A 19614-nucleotide genomic window follows, 5' to 3' on the forward strand; every position below is an offset into this window, starting at 1 on the left:
TCTGCCCAGGACCCACATCTACCACGTGGGGCCCAAGCTCTGGTGCCAGGGGCATGGGGAGGCAGCTTCAGCGGGCCCTTGCTGGCACCCAGCCACCCTGAAGGGTGGTCTTGGGGCTGGCACCCACCCCCTCCTGCCACAGCCCCCAAGCACCGCCTGGACAGGTGGTGGCCATCTGCAGGGGTGCTGTGAAGCGCGCAGACAGGGCCAGACTGTCTGGAGGATGGTTCCGGGCAGAGGGCATCTGGGGGTGCTGAGGAGGGTGTGCTCCCCAGGGAGCAGGGGTCACAGCTGGGGGTTCCCGGAAGTTTGCTCCAAATGCCTCCCCCCGCCCCCCGGAATCCCGCATCAAGCCGACCGTCCTCCACACCCTGGCCTCTGCCTGCACCATGACAGGTGCCACTACGCTTACTCCTCTCCCACGCGAATGTCCCACCTGCGTGAGGAGCCGGCCAGGTGGGGTGTGGGCGGTGCCTAGCCGGTGGTGGCACCTGTCAGGGCAGAGGGGAGCAGTAGGTGTGGACACAGGAAAGACCCACAGGTGACATCAGGTGAGTGATGAGAGCCCCCAAGTTCTCTCTGGGCCACACGGACCACTACTGGGCCGAGGTTCTCAAGGCCCAGCAAACGCACACCTGGAGTCCCCTACCTGCCCGAATGCACGCAGGGGCCGGGAGGGTGTCCATGAGGCTGTCCCTGGGGGAGGAGGTCAGAAGTCACCAAAGCAGGGGCCGCAGAGTGAGTCAGTGCAGGCCAGCACTGCTAGGGAGGGACAGGGACTGTTGAGTGCCCAGGGAGGCCCTGCTGGCCGCCCTCCCCCGACCCCCGCCCAGCCAGTGAGGACGGGGCAGCCCTGGGGACAGCACTGGCTCGCAGGCCCTGGGCGGAGCTCATTTAAGGACAGAAGCTCAATGCCTGCCCCGCCTGGAGACTCCTTGCTGCGGCCGTAGGCATGAGTGCAACAAAGACCCCCGCCCCCCACTGCCCGCCAGGCTGGGTCCGGGACCCGCAGCTTCACGATACACAGGCTTGTCAGTAAGAATAACACAACTTTTATTGGGAGTTGGGGTCTTGGGTGCCCTGTCAGATTCTCAGAACATTAAAAATGGACTCAACGCAAAATAACCCTACAGACTCCTCCAGGATGATGGGGCCTGGCCCTGCCCTCCCCGACGGGTGCCCTGGCACCGCCAAAGCCAGTCTCTGCACCCCTGTGCCCCATCCTGCACACACAAGGCCAGCCCCTAACCAGGTGCCCCAACTGCCCACCAGGCCATGAGGGTCTCATTTTAAGGCAGTCAAATGTTGCAGCCTGGCTCAGGGCCAGCTCCCAGGGGCGCCGGGCAGCTAAGACCCTGTCTGGCCAGTCCGGCTCCAGACCCGCATTTGTCCCCAGAGCCAGGGAGACCCTTCGCTGTGGCTGGACACAAAAGTGCAAACACGTGGCTCTTTCCTGCGTTTGTTGGAAGAAAAAAAAAAAAAGTAAAAACTGAGGCTCGGAGCCTGTGGCGTCCACAGCCATCGCGGCCCTCAGTCCACACGGTGTCGCGGGGTCGCGGCCCCTGGCTCCCACCGGCAGAGCGCACGCCCGAGGCCTTATTGCTGTGCGCGGAGCTGGACTCGAGGCCCCCTCGGGGTCAGGCAGGAGAGGCGCAGGCTGGGCTGTCCAACTGGGTCCAACTGCCAGCTTTACCAATGCAGCATTTATTTTAAAATAAAATTAAATTAAATTAAAAAAGACAAATTGCATCACCAGGTAGTTTTCTTGACGAAGGGCGCGCCGTGGCCGGGCAGCAGCAGCGTCACATGGGGCCGTTCAAGGCGGCTCCGGCAGGCGGTGGGGAGTCTGTCTGCCTGTAGGAGGAAGGGTCGGGGGTTGGAACCCTCGCAGCCCGAGAGCCCCAGCCACCCCCACCCCCCAGCCTGACCGGCTCACTTGTCTTTTGTCACGGTCCCCAGCATGGCTGCTGTGCACGTGGCTGGGGCCGCAGTGGTGACGGCCACAGCAGGTCCTGGGGGGCCTGCCATGGTGGCTGGGGTGGGGCCGGCCTTGCTCGGCGCTGGGGTGGCCGCCACAGCAGCCTCGGCAGGGACGGCCACAGCCAGGGTGAAGGTCGCTTCTGCAGGTGCGGGGGAGGTGGGGTCCGACAGCAGGCTGCCGGCGCACTCGGCCCTGTGTGGCAGACAGGCTCCAGTGTCCTGGGCCACCCCCAAGGTAGCCCAGGGACTCCCTTGGCCAAGGCAGCTCTGCTACCCCAAGTGCTAGAATCACCAAAGACCCCCTGCCTGCCCACTTGAGGCCTCAGACCTTCCAGGAGGCGCGTCCCAAGCTGGCCCCGGACATCTGGTCTCTCCAGACGGCCCCCACCCCCACCCTGTTAGGGGAGGGCCTGCAGGCCCTGTGCCCAGAAACGCTCCCTCCCACGCCTGGAGAGGGAGAGAACAGGTGACCTCAGGACACCAGCCCCGGCACTGGGTGCTGGTCTTCATGGCCCTCCTGTCCACAGCCCGGGAGGACAGAGTCCACGGCTCGCCCTTCCAGCCCACACCTGCCCAGTGCTTGCTTCGGGTCCACATGAGACCCCTGGGAGCCAGCGACGAGCAACCACGGGCAGCGGAAGAAACGGACCCTACACTGAAGCCTGGTGACCATGTGTCGGCCCAGATGGGCACAGACCAGGGGCTCACCACGGGTGGCCGGAAACACTCATGTGGCCAGCCCTGGAAATACAAGGCTGGCTCTAAGGACGACACCCGCTTTCCAGAGCGGAGGAGGTTTCGGGCAGGGAGTCAGGAAAGAGGAAGAGGTTTTAAGACTTGCAGTGATTCTGAGCTTTGAGAAAAAGTTAAAGCCTTTCAAGAACCCAGCGTGTACCTGTAACCCGAAAGCCACCACTCATGGCCCCCATGCCTGATCCACGCTCATCAACGAGGCCCCGCTGGCTCTGGGCTAGGTCCCCCAAGGGCGGGGGCCAACGACACGTCGTGTTGTCTGGGGTCCCAGGAACGAGTGTGCTGTGGGCCAGAGCTGAACCCCCACCAATGGGATGGACCAAGCCGCAAAACCATTTGGGACCACCAGGGCTTGGGGCAGTGGGCTACGGGGGAAGGAAATCCCAGAGGCCACCATGGACTGGTCCTTGTCCCCTCCTGCTGGATTCTGCTGCCCCCCCCCGCCACCCCTGTACTCTTTGGCTCCACCACCACCTCTCAAGTGCCCACCAGCCCCCCGTTCCCTATTTCAACTCACAGCTCCTTACGCGGCCCCCCACACCCCTAGGCCCAGCCAGGGATCCAATGAGAGACCCCAAAGGCCTAGACCCTCGTCCTGCGTGTGAGGCAGGGACACCTGCAGCCAGGGTTCGTGACCCAGAGAGGTCTTAGGACACCCCCACCCCGCTGTCTGAGCGTGAGGGACAGCAGACACGGAACTACATAAAGGCCGTCGTGCTCTCTCCCCACCATCGGGGCAACCCCAGATCCTGGGGCGGCAGCTCAGCCGGCCTGAGACCCAAAACCCGGGCCACTGTCCTCAGTAAGATCAGGGTGAGGCAGCCCCATCTCCTAGCCCCCAGGCCGGGACACTCAGGCCCTACGCTCTCATCTCTATGAAAATGCCTGAGCCCTGGCTCCCACTTGGCCGCCTTGGTCATGGGGTCATCAGGGCAGCAGGGTTAGCCCACCCTCAGGTGAGCAGAGTGCTGGGGACAGCCAGAAATCCGTGTGCCCTAGGGACCCTGTGCCCGCCGCCATCCTGCACACCTGGGGACTGACGCGGACGGCGGGGGGGCCTCCCGGCTGGGACCCAGACTGATAGCTTCCAAGGCACCAGCCGTCTTCTGCTGGTCCTCACTGTTGTCAGAGACCACCAAGGGGGCCTTCCTGGTGACACAGGCGCTCCAGGCACACGGGGAAGCCGGGCCTACGAGACAAAGTTGCTGATGTCCAGGGAGAACAGAGGAACCTCAGAGTCTACAGCCACATCTGCACGTGTGTATTTGTAGGAACGGGACGAAGAGACAGTCCTCCCCGAGGCAAGATGGGCCGCCACCCAGCCCTGTGGGGCTTCCAAGCCTGTCTGATGAGGGGTTCAGGGTCAAGGACACTAAACAGGCCCTAGGATGGCCAGTGAGGGGGCACACTGCACCAGGGTGACCTGCCCAGACAAAGCAAGGCCTCAGAGACTGGCCTGGGCTGGGAAAGCCCTCACTGCCTGCCAGAGCTCCCAGCAGCATGGACAGGGCAGCCGGCCATACCCACAGCCCAAGGACTGCCGGTTTTCCCCTGGGAGTGGACCGTGGGCGTGGGGCCCTGGCCACGTCCCCCCACTCCCTGTGCTCAGAGCCCCTCCTACTCACGGGCTCTCTCTGGGCCCTGGTTCGGCCCCTCCTGGGTATCGCCGTGGCCCGTGTCCACCGGGGAGCTACACCTGGGCCCTGATTCAGAGCTGTAGAAGGCAAGGTTGAGCCCCCTCTGGGGAGATGCCACCCCCAAGGGCAGATGGGGTGACCTCCTGGCCCACCCCACCTTACCAGCAGAAAGGCTGGAAGTCGGTGAACTTGGCCCAGCCTTTCTCCTCCGAAGTCGAGGGACTGTGGGTGCTGGCCGCCCACACGCTGGAACCGACATCCACCGCCACTCCTGGGGCCGGCACTGGCGAGTTCACCGGTTCATCAAACACTGCCCACGAGGTACCTTCTGGGAGGGACACAGCAGACCAGGCACCCTTGACCCACAGGTCGGCCCCACCTGCCTTCTAGGCCCTGAAGACCAGGCGCTACGGGGTTCCCACGGGAAGTGGACCAGTGGACAGACACAGGCCGCTGGCTGTGACGGCGCGGCTGGGTAACCTCGACTGGTGGCAGGGGGCAGCCGGGGGACAGGCCGGAGCATCGGCCACCAATCCTGCGTCATCGTGGCTGGCGGCACAGGAAAGCCACCACTTTGGGGAACATGGCTTGAAAGCTCGTGTATCCCACCATGCACAGGCCAGGTGGGGCCTGTGTCCCCGTCCAAGTCCCCTCCCTGCCCAGCCTGAACCCCGTGTCCCCAGCATCTACCTTCTGAGCCACCCTCCAAGCGAGGACCTTCCTTCTGGGTAGAAGCCAGAGAAGCACGCGCCCGGGCGGCATCCTTGTCTGCTTCCAAACCCTCCTTCCTGTCCTGGCCCCCACGCTGCAGGCCATTCTTGGAGCAGCTCTCTGAGGTGTGAGGACCCCCAAACCTGGGGAAAGACACAAGGTCAGAGCAGCCACCAGAGGGCAGCACATGGGGCCCCTGGAAGCGTCCCTTCCGAGCACCGGGCACATGTGGTCTCAGGGGCCCTGGGGAGGACCCGCGGGCCTCACACCTGGCCCTGGCCGTCACCCGGGCGGCGCGGTGCGTCCCCTCGTCCTCCCAGATGTCCTCCTCCTCGTCGTCGTCGAAGGGCTGGATGCGGTCACCGCAGCAGGCCTCAAACAGAGCTGTGCTGGGCTGCGGGCAAGAGCAGGCGCAGCTACACGGGCGCCCGGAGAGGCTCAGCGGGGCGAGCGGCTGGCAGGACGGGCCCGGGTGCCACGGAGCAGCCCTGCCCCCCGCTACTGCCCAGCCGGCACGGCGTCCCCCGCGCCCCCGCGGGTGAGGAGCAGGGCACTCACACTGTCCTCGTCCGCGTCGATGCTGAAGTTGATCTCCGCGATCCTGTCGAAAGGAGCACTGCGGCGACAAGGGCGGGCCTCAGCACCGGGCTGCCCGGGCCCCGGGGACTCCCGCTCGCACCCTTGGGGGACACCAGCCGCAGCTGCCCCTCCCAGGGGAGCACAGCCGAGTCCATGGGTGTAGGTGGCTCTGCAGGCAGCGACCGGCCACGTGGGTGTAGGCAGATGGGGGCCTCGGACGAAGGGGGCAGCGCTCCGTCCGCCTCCCTCCTCGCCCCCGCGTGCCGGGCCCACTCCGTCCCCGGTCTGCACAGTGACAACCTGCCACCCCTGAGGGTGTCTGAGCCCGGACCCTCCCACAGAGACGGGGCTTTCAGCTGAGAAAGGGGCAGGTCAGCCTCCAGGGCCAGGCAGGACAGGGGACAAGGTCGGGGAGATGCCGAAGGCTCAGAGGGGGCCGCGGTGTACGTGGGAGGCTTCTCGGTGCGAGGACCCCGGGGCGGACAGCGCCGCGCACATCCCGGGAGCTCACTTGACACTGTCGTCCTGGTCAGCAAATTCCTCGTCGTTGAAGCCAAACTGATCCACGAAGGTGGCCGTCATCTGCTGGACCTGGTACTCGGAGAAAGCCTGGCGGGGAGGGTGACGCAGGGCAGGCCTCAGCCCGAGGCTGCGCCCAGAAAACCCACTGGTGCTTCGCGGTTTCTCCCAACCTAACCTCTCGGGATAACACGCACGCGGGGTCGTGTCCAAAGACCCTCGTTTCCTTTAGGTTTCAACACTGTCCACCGGCCCCCCAGGGTTTACTGATGGAAGGTGGCTGAGGGGTCCCCCCCGTTACAGGGGCTGCACGTCTGGCCCCACCCCTGCTCGAGCCGGGTGCGTGGGGACGAGCGCGCTCCCCTGGGCGTGTCCCGCAGCGGCTCGGCGGGGCTGGAGGCCCAGGTGCTGCCGAGAGCGGGTCAGGGATGCCGAGGTGGCAGAGCGGCCACACGCACCTGCTGCAGGGACAGCTCATTAGGGAAAACGCCCTCCATGTCCTCATCCTCACTCGAGGGGTGAAGGTGGTGGGTGCTTACCTGGAACAGCCAGAGTGGGTGGATGTGAGCCCCACACCCCCGGGGCTCCTGCCCCCTTGCCCGGCCCCTCAGCACAGGGCACACTGGGCCTCGGCATCAGGAGCCCCTGAGAGCACACTAGGGCTCCTGATGGGACAGGGAAGGGGCTCTGCTGAGGCTTTAGGGGGCCACCGGGGCCTGAAGAAGGACAGCACTGTGTTTGGGACATGGAGCCACATGGGCACACACCCACCCACTCCCGCACGCATCCCCGCATGACGAGCAGATGGGAAGGCATGACCACAGCACCACGGGACACCCCCCGAGCCCCTCACCAGGTCCACGGCGTTCCTGCGGTTGGTCTCCGCGAGGGTCTCCTCCACAAAGTTGTCCCAGCGCCCTCGGCAGTCAGCAGGGAGCCCTGGAAGGGGGCAGCGCTGTGAACCAGGGGCCGGCGCCACTGCGCACGGATGGGGAGCGCCCAGAGCGGACCTCAAGGGCTGCCTGCTGGAGGGGAGGGAGGCCAAGGCAGCCAAGTGTCCTGCGGGAACTCGAGGGTGCTCACGGGGACAGAGCGGCCCCAGCAGAGCAGGACGGCCGAGGAGACGCAGCCCAGCTTCCTTCTCGGCCCACCGCCTCACTCCCCCTCGGCCCAACCCACGTGCCTGTGTCCCCGCTTTCCGGTCTGCAGCCGGTGACAGAAGACCACGGCAGAGAGCTCCTGGCTCAGGTCTCGCACCCCAAACCGTACCCTTTGTGGGGAGTCTCCCGGGGCCACATACCCCTTGTCACGGGTGTCAGTGGACCCGGGAGCCAAACACACCTCGCCGCTGCGTCCTTCCTGGAGGGCCACCCAGAGCTTCCTCAGCTCACCTCTGGCCCTGGGCCACAGGGACCACAGCTGAGACCCTCCGAGGGGGTGGCCAGGCAGCCAGTGCGGCATGGCCACAGGTCCACACGGTGCGGCCCGCGGTGGGGGATGAGCCCCGGCCCCTCCCTGTGCCTGCTCCCGGCTCACACACCCGAGTCCCTGCCTCAGCACACCCAGGCAGGTGTGCGAAGTCCCAGCTTCACACACGCCCTGTGGGGCCTCCGGACAGAGCTCACTGCTCTCTGCAACCACCAGTCCCTCAGCACAAGCCTCCAGCAAGGGGCTGAGGAAGACAGTCCTGGTCCCGAAGCTGGTGTGAACACCGGCCCCGCACCTTGCGCGTCCTGGCTTCCGTCCGCCCTCAGCCTCCTGGACTCATGCGTCCACTCCACCCATCCGTCCCCATGAGCTCCGGGCATCATCCCCCTTGGCAGGGATGCACAAGCCCCTCTGAGCAGCCCACTTCCTGTCTGAACCAAGAGCCCCGGGGCCTTCCCTGCTCAGCGGGGGAAGCCCGGTGCCCAGGAACTGAAGATCACGGCGGGACAGCAGAGGGCCAGAGAGGGGCGTGAGGGTTAGGGCCCCAGGTCGGGGGCGTGGCAGGTGTCTCAAGCCCCACAGTCTCTGAGCACAGAGGCCAGCTCCCCCAGCTTCTCTAGGTCCCCAGACTTGTGCTGGAAAGGTCTGCAAAACTGCCTGAGTCAGAGAAGGAGGGTGGTGTTCAGGCAGCCCACGGGTGGTCCCCTTTGAACACAGGCGCCTGCCAGGGCCTGGGGCACAAGGAGACCCCCCAAAGATGTCTGTTCAACAGCACGGACACCTGGGTCCCAGGCCCCCCTGAGAGAAGGTGGGGAAACAATCGGACTGTCCCAGGTCCGGCTGCACTTGCTGAGGGGCCAGAGTGCAGGAAATGGGGTTGTAGGAGGCAAGTGAGGGTCGGGGGGGTGGTTGGGGGTCAGAGGCCGCTTCAGGCAGTAACCCCCAGAACAGGGCTTCGGCTGCCAGGAGGCAGTGAGGACGGGAAGGGCTCACCTCGGAGGACGTCGCTGATGTGTGCCCGCACGGGACCCTTCTCCAGGTTCTGCGCCACCGCGTTGGCGATCCGCGTGAGGTGGCCCATGTTGCCGCGCCGCGTGCCGCCCGCTGCCCTGAAAGCGGAGCAGTGGCGTCAGGGGACCCCTGGGCTTCCCCACGGGGTGTCCACCAGGGCCCTGACTTGCCACGCACGGCCTTCCCTGCGCCCACTCCGCGCCCCCCGCCGAGAACCCTTCCTTGCAGCCTGACCTGCCGGACACTCGCTTTTGCAGAGCGCCTGCCGCGTGCCCATCACCCTGGTCTCACCACCGACAGGCGCGGACTAGGCAGACGCTGCCCCCACCTCCACCATCCAGACAGGACCTCCGCGCCGTACGTAAGGCCTGACGGGCCTGCGGTCACCCTGCAGGCCTGGGCCAATGCCACGTCCCTGGGCTCACACCCGGACACCTCTGACCTGTCCTGGCCCCAGACGCCCTCCCGACTCCGCCCAGAGCTGGCTGACTGAGGGAAACACCCAGTGGGGCAGAAGACTCCGAAAGACTAAAAGGTAGTGTCCCTGTGTACGTCCTGACCCAGGGATGCTCAGGAACAGACACACGGGACCCAGAGCGGGCAGGCCAGGGCAGGGGCTGCTCCAGGTGGCCGGGCTCCCAGCGGGCCTCACTCGACCCGGCTCTCGGGGTGTCCACGCTGCCTCCCCCTCACTGAGCTCTGCACACGTGGGGCCCGAGGCCTCGCTTCTGTCCGCCGCCCCACCCCGCACTCTCGTCTGTCACAAACAAGACCCAACAGAAGGGCCCGTCTTAAAATCCATTCTGCGTTAGGAAGGTATTAAAAGTTCACACATCTAGAACCACAGCACGCAAGTCCCAGAGAGGACCGAGTTTTGTTTCTGACCCTGTTCTCTGTCCTAAAAGCCTGACGGCAGCCGGAGAGCAAGCACGAGTGAGCTCCGGAGCGAGGGGCCCAGCCAGGCGGAGGCAGGGGTCTGGAGAAGCCGGCGCGACAGGCCCACGGGGAGGCCTTTGTGCAGCTGCACCTCTGGGTGCAGGAGTGCTGGACCAGGGACAAGGCCGCACAGACCGCCGCTAACCTCTGGGGTGTCACAAACCCTCAGTGACAGCAGCGAAGTGCCCCCCCACCACCAACAGGTGCCCACGCACAGATACACAGAACGCACGAGGGCAGACTCCGCCCAGGGCTTCAGTGGGCACGGCACGGACCAGGCCCCAGGAAGGGCAGAGGGCCCCGTCTTGGATGCTCTACGTATGCTACGGAGGATACGAATGGATGGGTTCTGTACCAGCAAGATGTGAGCTATGAACCAGCTGAGGTCAGAGAGACCCCGAGAGCAGCAGCCGGCAGGGCCAAGGGAAGGCAGGGTGAGGGCCAGGCCTGGGGCTGCCCACACGGGGCCCTGCAGGCCACACCTCTGGGGGACCCGGGTGGTCAAGATTTGCAGGCACGGGGGAGACCAAGCTGGATGGGGCAGGAAAGCCAGCACGAGTAGGCTGCATGCGCCTGGTGGGTTTCTGGGCTCAGGGAGAACTGGCTGGGGGCCGGGGTGGGGACATGGGGGGACTGAGGACACACTGTGGTGGGAGGTGGGCTCTGGCTGACAGACGGGAGGGCAGGGATGGAGCACAGCTGCTTGGCCCGTCTCCTCCAGCCCCCCAAGCCCTAACCTTCCTGAACTGGCCACGCCATGGCCGCGCTGGAGCCCCATGCTGGGCCCTCAGGGGCCCCCTGCCCCCAACCCCACCGCTCCCCCATGGCTTCTTACTGTGCGTGATCATTTGCTTCCCAGGCCTCCAGGATCCTCTGGACCAGGCAACACTTCTGGAACAGCTAGAGGCAGAGGGGACACCAGTCAGGGCCTACAGGGCTGCACCCACCCCTCCACCGGCCCCTAGATGGTGAAGCAGGCACATCAGCGCCAAGCTGTGTCCTGTGGGTGGGGACACCGTTATGGGCTCCCTGCAGTCCCCAGCAAACAGCAGGGCAGCCGCTGCTCCAGGCCCCACAGGGCTGCCCGGGGTCTGCTCCTTCTACCTGGCTTCCTCCCCCCTTCTCTGTGTCCAGAGGCAAGGACTGCGCCCGAGTGCGGTTTCCTGTGCCTGCACGTTTGTTCTGGGACTCAACTCACCCCCCACCCCTCACGGGGCCCCCCACACCCTCGCAACCCTGTGTGGACCTCACCACTGCAGCTGCCTATCCGCAGCTGTCTACCCCAGGGCTGCTGTCCAGCTCAGGCCGGCTCTCTGCAGGACTCGCTCAAGCCACACACCCTCTACGGGGACTGTCACCAGAGACCTAGGCCTTCCCAAGCCTCTGCTCCTCCTGGGTGAGCCTCACAGCCTGAGGGTAGGAGCTGCCCCTGCAGAGCCCCAGGCCTTGGCAGGGAAGCGTCTCCGAGGCGGCTCCTTGGCCAGGGCCGGGCACTTGCTCCCTCTCCTCCTCAGCAAACACCTGCTGAGACCAACCCCCCACCAGACGCAGACTGTCCAGGGCAAGGGAGACCGGGCAGCGGGGGTGCACTCGCTCGAGGACCCAGAGCCGTGGGCAGTCCTGGAGGTGAGCGTCCGTCACGCACTCGCGGGGAGCAAGGAAGACCCAAGGAAAGGAGAGAGGTGTCGTTTCAGAAGCCCGTTATCCCGGAACGCTTTCTCGTGAGACTCAACATTCTCTCTCTTTCCCTCGCATGTTCCTTGGACAGCAGCAGACGCGACAGGACACAGCACACTGGCCTGGAAGGAGCAGACCTGGGCAGCCTCCCCGTCTGCTGACTGCAGCCTACCACGGGGCCTTGCCCTCGGCTCCCCCAGCTCAGGGGCCCTGGCAAACGTGGACACTTTCTTTGTGACTGTCCGTCTCATGGGTGGAGGGCGGGCAGGGCCTCCACATCCCGGGAGGGTTACGGGGCAGCCGTGGGCGGCCCGTGTTAGTGCTGATATCCACACAACTCAGGATGGGGTTCAGCGAACAGACACACGGGGGCACAGAGCAACACACACGACACTGGCTGGACTTACATGGGTCACCATTGTGTTCTCGGGACAGCTGGCGGCAGGCTGGGGGGTCTCAGGGTCCCCATTCCCGGGCAGAAGCTCCACCCCACTGTCCGGTCCACTGGCTCCTGCCCTGTCCTCCCGGGCGGCGTGCGACAGGATAGCGGCTATGCACAGTTCCACTTGGAAGTGCAAGAAGTTATTCCAGGTGTATTTAAAAAACAGGTCCTGGGGTAAAGAGAGGACAGAGGAAAGTCCGCGGATGGATTTTCTCCTAGTGGCAGGACCACAGAGGCGAGGGGGCCGCTGCCCCCGACCATCTCGGCGGCCAGGGGATGCTGAAGGCTCTTCCCCAGTGTGTTCTGCCCGCGCCGCCTGCCCTCCATCTGCAGCTGCTGCTCTCACTCTGTTCAACTCTGCTCTCCTCTGACCACGTCCTGCGGTAGGTTCATCTGTCCTTAAGTTAGAAGCCTAACTCATTCATCTTTAGCCTTTTTTCCTCTCCCAGGTACCCTTACACATTTTGCTCTATGGTATTTTTACTGTTCTTCCTTTAGGATTTTGTCTTTGACCCACGAGTTACTGGAAGTACATTATATTCTCGAACATCCGGGGACTTCCTTCAGGAGGGGACACGGCACTGAGACGCGCACCCATGGACGCTCCCTGAGGGGACCCAGCGGGGCCCACGCCTCAGCTGCACAGGCTGAAGCCCAGAGGAGGCTGGGTGAGGGGGCTGCCTCCCTCCCCTAGAACAGGGCTGGGCGCGGCCGCCTGCCTCGGACCCTCCGGTCCCGCATGCCGGCAGCAAGCAGGGGAGACACAGAATGGCCATCCACATCCCTCTGGCCACCTCACACCCCGCAGCGGCTACGGCAGCCCTCTGCTGTCCGTGGGGGATGGGGAAGGGTGTGCAGCGCGGGAGACAGGCCGGAGGACGGGGTGCAGACCTCACCCTCCTTCACACCAAGGATCTGGGGGTGGCTGAAGGCAGGAAGCCACCTGCCTGACACAGTTCTCAAATCTCAGCTTCACATTCTCTGCCTGTGTGGCCTGGAGTGACCCTGGAGGTGACTTCACAATGTCACTTCCTCTTCAACAGAGCCAGACCCACCCCCCAAGAAAGAAAAGCGTAGGCCAGACGGCGTCACTGGTGAATTCCACCAAACATCTAAAGAAGAACCAACCACCACAATCCTTCTCAAACTCTTCCCCAAAAGAGAAGGAACATTTTCTAATTCATTTTCTGAGGACAGTGCTACCTTGCTCTCAGAGCCAGAGGAAGACATCCCAAGAAGACCACACACCAATGACCCTTATGGACATCCACGCAAACACCCTCAACAAAATTCGAGCAAACCAGACTAGCGGCACGTCAAGGGACGGCGCTCCAAGGCCACATGGGATCTAATCCTTGGATGCAGGGACGGGCTGACTCCGAAAAGCCGTGGAACGCGCCATGTTAGCACAACGGAGGGGAAAAACCCACATGATCATTTCAGCTGCTACTGAAAGCACATGTGACAACATAGAACACGTTTTCTTGATAAAAACACTATTTAATAAACGAACAATCAACGGAAACCTCCTTGGTGTAACAGAGGTCGCGCGTGGCCAGCCCACAGCACACGCCACCCCAGGGGCGAAGGACTGAAAGCTTTTCCTCCGGGAAGACCAAGGCCAGGACGCGCACGTGCGATCGCGCACTGGAAGCCCCAACAGAGCAATTAGGAACAGAAACAAAAGGCTTGCAAACGGGAGAGAAAGAAGTAAAACTACCCTTTCACAGAAAATGTCACAGGTTCCCCATAAGCTGTCAGAGCCCACAAACAGGTTCAGCATAGTCACAACACAAAATCAACACACAAATCTGTGTACTTCCGCACACTAACAACTAAGATTTAAAAAATTAAGAAAACACTTCCATTTATAATAATATTCAAAAGAATAAAATACTTGGGAATAAATTAAACCTAGAAAATGAAAGACTTGTACACTAGACACTACAAACACCGCTAAGTAAATAAACGATAAGACATCCATGTTTGTGGATTGGAAGACTTAATTTCGTTAAGATGACAATACTCCACAAAGTGATCGACAGACTAATATGTACCAAAATCCCAAGGCACTTTTTTTTTTTTTTTTGGCTAGAAATAGAAAACCCATCCTAAAATTCACTTATTTTTCTTTTTAAGATTTTATTTATTTATTTGAGAGTGAGAGGGAGAGACCGCATGTGAGAGAGCAGGGGCAGAGGGAGAAGCGGGCTCCCAGCTGAGCAGGGCGCCTGACGTGGGACGTGATCCCGGGACTCTGGGATCATGACCTGAGCTGAAGACAGAGGCCTAACTGCTGACTGAGCCACCCAGGAGCGCCCATCCTAAAATTTATATGGAATCTAAAGGGATCTCAAAGAGCCAAAACAATCTTAAAAAAGAACAGGGCTGGAGAACTCACACTTGCTAACTTTAAAGCTTACTACACAGTGACAGTAATCAGAATAGAGTGGTCCAGGCATGAAGACAGACCCAGCGAAAGAAGAGAAGGAGTCTGGAAGGACACCGTCCCGTCTCTGCCTCTCCTCCCTCCTTCCGTCTCTCTCTTTCGTTTAAGGGCTCTCTAACCCCAGCCTGGTGCTCAAACTCACAAGCCTGAGATCAAAGGCCACATGCTGCACCCAGTGCGCCAGCCAGCCTCGTGTGCTCAACTGATTTTCAGCAGGAGTGTCCCCACCACCCACGCGGGAAAAGCCAGCCTCCCAGCAAACGGTGCTGGGAGGAATGGCGACCCGCCCGCGGAAGAACGAACTGGGACCCTCACCTTACACCGCATATAAAAATTAACCTGAATACATCAAAGCCTAGTAAAGTAGGACCATAAAACTCTTCAGAGAAAACATACAGGGAAAACTTCACGACTGTAGATCTGGCAATGATTTCTTGCATGTAACACCCAAAACACAATCAATAAAGGAAAAAATAGGTTAAGTTAGCCTTTATCAAAATTTACAACTTTCATGTCAGAGATACTATCAAGAGAATGAAAATAATCTACAGAATGGGAGAAAATATTTTCCCATCATATATCTGATAAATTTTAATACACAGAATATATAAAGAGCTCCTACAACTCAACCATAAATAATGAACCCAATTAAAAAATAGACAAAGGACTTGAACAACCACTTCTCCGAGGATAATCGTTAGGGAAATGCAAAGCAAAACCCCCCAAATCCCACAAAATACCACTTACAGCACTAGGACAGCTATTATTATTAAAAAACAAACAAACAAAAAACCCAATAAACAGAAAACAGGTATGGGGGGGATGTGGAGGAACCGGAGCCCCTGATCGCGGCGGATGGGAACGTAAGTTGTACAACCACCGTTGAAACCAGTGTGGAGGTTCCTCAAAACCTTAATCCCCCAAATTCGTTCTGACCAGCAATTCCACTTCAGGGATACACCCAAAGGAAGCGAGAGCCGGCTTCAGAGAGACACTGTCCACCGGTACTCAGAGCAGCGTTACTCACGACAGCCGAAACGTCCCCTGCCGGAGGAAGGGACAGACAAAACGCGGCCCGTGGGCGTCGTGGAATAGTCCTCGGCCTTGAAAAGGAAGGAGCAGCGGACACCTGCCAGGACCTGGGGGACCCCCGAGGACACGGTGCTGAGTGAAACCAGCCAGACACAGAAGGACAAGTCCTGGCCTCACTTCTAGGAGGCACCGCGGTGGTCAGACCCGGGGACAGAGTCGACGGTGGGGCTGGGGAGGGGGCTGTGGGGGGACACTGCTTACTGGTCAGAGTTTCTGTCTGAAAAGATGAGAAAGTTCCAGAAACAGCCATTGGTGATGTTTATATAACACCGTAAATATACTTAATGTCACTGAATTGTACACTTAAAAATGATGAAAATGGTCAATTTTAGGTTATATATATTTTCTCACAATAAAATCAAAGCAAAAAGATGGGTGAGGGAGAGGAAACCGCAAAGGCCTTTCAGAACCGCATCCCTGATCCGTGGCTCGGCTCACAGTCCAAACACGGGAAGAAACTGATGGTCCCCGGGGCCTGCTTCCAAGGCCGGCCCCTCCCGGGGTAAGGATTCGAATGTTAGATTTCCGCTCCCTGCGAGTAGCGGCCCTACTGCAAGGCAGGACACCAGACTGGAGACTGTCTCTGCTCACGGCGGACACCCAGGGTGACGCCCCGTCCGGTCAGCACCCCCCGGCCCCAGGAGCTGCCCACAGCCGGCCCTGCCTGCTGGCCCCTCTTCCTCAGGCACCAAGGCGGTCCTGGGGCTGAGAGACATCTGCAGAGGGCAGGACCACTTCCCACCGGCTTGGCCAAGAACCGCTAGAGGACCTTTGACAGTGGGTGACCAGGAGCTGATCTTTTAGGACGTTTTACACTGAACAGCCACTTGAGTCCGCTCCTCCGCAGAAATCAGAAAGGAGAGGACCGTTATTTCTCCCTTCCCTCAGACTGCATTAGAAATCTGCCCGCTGCTTCCAGAGCAATTCTCCATGAGCCTACAGCAAGGCCTGTCCCGCTGTCACTCAGCGTGCTTCCCAGCAACCGGTGCCAGCAGCCTGGGTCAGGCCCGGGAAACAGTGTCTCTGCACAGACCACACCCATTCTGGGTCAGCCCCGAAGCCCCTCCTCACCCTCCCCCGTGACCGTCCGCCGAGATCCCGCCGGCTGCCTCTGACGCCCCCCACTCCCCTCTGCCCGCCCGCACAGACCAGGTAGTGGCGCAGGGCCGGCGGCAGGCCCGCTCACCAGCAGCAGGCCCATGGTGTCGAGCCGGCAGAGCTCCCGGTTGATGCCAGGGGTGTTGGTGTGCAGCAGTGCGGCCATGAGGCGGGCCCCGTGCAGGCGGGCGTTGCCCAGGGGCTCCTCCAGCACGCCGATGGTGGTCAGGATCGCTTCTTTCTACAGACAAAGCAGCGCCACCTGGTTAGAGCCTTGCCACCAGCATGACCACTGCCGGCTTCTCTCGACTCTGGTGCTACCTGCTCAAAGGGACAGGGCCACCACCCCACAGTGTAGCCCAGCCCGGCGATACGTGGGATGTGTGCGTGGAGACTGGTCAAGGCAGCGCTGCCTACAAGAGGACATGAGGGTCAGCGGTGTTAGGGACCCACCACTCCCCCAGGGCCTCACAGAGCAGCGAGCAATGGTGGTCCATGGCCCCCAGAAACCCAGGGCTCTCTGGTCTCAACAAAGCAAGCAAAGAGATGTGCACCTCAGCTCACGAGACATGTCCAAGATGGGGCCGGCTCTCAGGACACAGAGCTCGCCCCACGAACACTCTCGGAGGCGGCGGCTAACAGCGGCCTCACCACACTGGACGCAGGTATCTCCCGACCCCACACATGGCACCATGACGTATCCACCTTCTCCTTAACCCGGGGTTCCAGAATCCCACCTTCAGGAAGCTCACTTTCTAGTGGGAGAGGCGGGCAGCGAGGTGGCAGCTAAGAGAAGCCATGCAGCAGAAGCCAGGCTGAGAAGCGCCTGGGAAAGGGAACGAGGCCGTGACGGAGGGGCTCTGCGGTGAGCTGGAGGGCGGCTAAGTGACGGAGCCCTTCCCTGTGTGACCCAAGTGGTGCCCAGAGCTGCTGAGCTGAGCAAAGGGCTCCCCTGGCCTGGTGTCCCGGACTTGGAGGCCAGACCTACACCGGGCAAACTCGGACTCTGGGACAGCCCGATTTCAGAGCACAAGAGTCATGTGCGCGGGGGCTACGAACTGTTCAACCCCCAGGCCGGGCGTCAGAGCAGAGCTGGTCACTGGGCAGCTGAGCGGGCAGACACGTGCTCCTGGCGTCTGCCTGCTGGTTCTCCCGCCGGGGTGCGGCACCCCTCCGGTCGGCAACGGTGGCGCAGCGGCCTCATCCCACTCAGGGTCACCCACCTTGGGCGGGCTGAGCAGAAGCTGGTGGAAGTCCTTCAGTCGTGGCTCAATGCCGTGCAGGACGCTGCTGCTGACGGTGCACAGCCCCTCCAGTCCCTGAGAAAAGGAGTCCACCAAGCCCTCTGTCCTGTGGACGAGGACAGGAGATGGAGACACGGGGGACGCGCCCTGCCCTCTGTCTCACCTCACTCCCCCAACCTCTCCACTCGTTGGCTCAGGAGGGGTTTAGTGACTAGCACAGAGACGAGAGAAAACCGCCGCTGGCCTCCAGAATATGCTCCCTGGTGCTGACCGAGGGCAGCCCCTCGCCCCTGCTGGGCTGGCGGCACCTCACGCTCACTGGACCACCTCCCAGTTATAAAAGTAATGTGTTACCGCGACAGGAAAACATTTTAAATACAAAAAAAAAAAAGAAGAAAGAAAGAAAGAATAAAAAAGAGAATCAGCAAGCTCATCTCTGTTTTGTTTTGTTGTTGTTGTTTTAAGATTGTATTTATCCATTCAGAGAATGCAAGTGGCAGAGGAGCGGCAGGCGGAGGAAGAATCCCGCGCAGGCTCCCTGCAGTGTGGGCCACCCCCAGCCCGACACGGCCCGACCCCAGGATCCTGAGATCACAACCTGACCCGACACCAACAGTGGGTGCTTATACTGACAGCCTCCCAGAGGCCCCTCATCTCTGTGTTTATGTGTCATTTCCATGCGGGCAAAGGCCCTCAGAAGAGCCCCCGCTTCCTACAGAAAAGGACCAGGCTTCCTGGGCTCACAAACAGAAAACAATCAATACTCTGGCGGCCTAACCGGAGTAGGCGATGACAGCGTCATTCCGGCTTTAGGTACTAAACCGAGAGATATGTACGGGGTCCCACAGAGACAGAGAAAAACCCCCAAGAATCTCACTACCAACATTAAGGCAATTTCCTGTCATTTTCTCGTTCTTCTGTTGTTGCTGCTAAGTCCAGCCCCTCAGTGCCGAGGCTTCGATGAAGCTCCCCCAGAACGCGGAAGTAAGAGAACTAGTGGCCCCAGGAGCCAGGGCAGGGCAGGGCAGGACAGAGCACAGCAGACAGGCGCACAGACGCGCATACCTCACACCCCACACAGGGCCACGCACACCAGACCCACAGCCCACACGCTGGGACGGTCCGCAGGGCACGCTCACTGGCCACACCTCTCCCATAGACCCATGTAGGAGCCCTCCGGAAGCCGGGGACGCTCGGTGCCTTCGCACTGGGGCGGGAACATGATGGATGCCAAGGGCCAAAGTTGCCGCACGTGCACCTCCAGCAGCAGAGTCCAACCCTCCGATCGCTCACACGATCAACGTGCGTGAAAGACACGCCACGCCCGGCACCCCCAGCGCTCACTCGACACTCAGCCACGCAAGACACTCACCCAGCCCGCCGCGTTTCCAGCAAGGTGAGTAACACCTGAGTCCCGCTGACGAGGCAGCTCTCCGTGCGGTCTCCGTCAAACATGTTCTTGAGGAGGCGCTCCACGCAGTCCTGCCTGTCGGCACACACGCGGCTCGCTGCTGCTGTGGCAGACGCGGTGCCGCCCGAAGCCCAGGGGACCACCTCTGCTCTCCGTGAAGCGGAAGCACCCTAAAACTCACCGGGGCTTTACTGGGCCCCCAGGCCAGGCACCCAGAGCTCTCACAACGCTCCGGCCCCTGCCGGCCTGGAGCCCGTGCACCTGCCCGGAGAGCCCTGCAGCCACGCCCGGGAGAGGCAGGCCTCTCAGCTAACGGGCGGGCGTGTCGGAGCCCGCTCCTCGGAGTCTGAATCCGAGCGGCGGTACCTGCCGGGGCTCAGGCCAGGGCGCGCAGACTCCCTCGTGATGGACAGAGCCCTGCCCGCCCTGCCGGGCAGCCGCAAGGCCACCAGCACTCACGACTCCAGCACTGCGAGGAGTGGGTCGGGCTCCGGCGCCTCCTGCAGCTGACTGCCCTGCTCGCGGCCCAGCCGGATGATGTCACAGAGGGTCTGCGAGGCGTTGGACTGTCTCTGGAATGAAAAGGAGGTGCGGCGCTGCCCTCACGGCTGAGGAGAAAGGCCAGCCGCCACCTGGACCACGGGAGC

General features: G+C 61.7%; 1 protein-coding gene across 15 annotated transcripts in view; it reads right to left on the reverse strand.

Moving 5' to 3' along the window:
• Positions 1-1029: 1029 nt before the first annotated feature.
• Positions 1030-19614, reverse strand: part of PPP6R2 (protein phosphatase 6 regulatory subunit 2) — an 84535-nt gene continuing 65950 nt past the window's right edge. For 7 of the 15 annotated variants that reach the window (XM_045087559.1, XM_045087560.1, XM_045087561.1 and 4 more), the window contains 18 exons: positions 19427-19539; positions 18929-19042; positions 17536-17662; positions 16401-16553; positions 11639-11842; positions 10390-10454; positions 8601-8716; positions 7033-7118; positions 6638-6718; positions 6172-6269; positions 5640-5697; positions 5351-5475; positions 5061-5224; positions 4533-4698; positions 4359-4447; positions 3763-3922; positions 1937-2173; positions 1030-1854 (listed from right to left, as the gene is read on the reverse strand). In XM_045087559.1, coding sequence (XP_044943494.1) covers positions 1803-1854; positions 1937-2173; positions 3763-3922; positions 4359-4447; positions 4533-4698; positions 5061-5224; positions 5351-5475; positions 5640-5697; positions 6172-6269; positions 6638-6718; positions 7033-7118; positions 8601-8716; positions 10390-10454; positions 11639-11842; positions 16401-16553; positions 17536-17662; positions 18929-19042; positions 19427-19539 — 2208 coding nt within the window. In that variant the 3' untranslated portion in view covers positions 1030-1802. Of the gene's footprint in view, positions 1855-1936; positions 3029-3716; positions 3923-4358; positions 4448-4532; positions 4699-5060; positions 5225-5350; positions 5476-5639; positions 5698-6171; positions 6270-6637; positions 6719-7032; positions 7119-8600; positions 8717-10389; positions 10455-11638; positions 11843-16400; positions 16554-17535; positions 17663-18928; positions 19043-19426; positions 19540-19614 lie in introns of those variants that run through there. The other 8 variants (XM_045087556.1, XR_001176809.2, XM_045087557.1 and 5 more) reach the window with 8 other exon arrangements.

Source organism: Mustela putorius, unplaced genomic scaffold (genome assembly GCF_011764305.1).
Source record: "Mustela putorius furo isolate JIRA1106 unplaced genomic scaffold, ASM1176430v1.1 tig00001419_pilon_pilon_pilon, whole genome shotgun sequence".
Taxonomy (NCBI): Eukaryota; Metazoa; Chordata; class Mammalia; order Carnivora; family Mustelidae; genus Mustela; species Mustela putorius.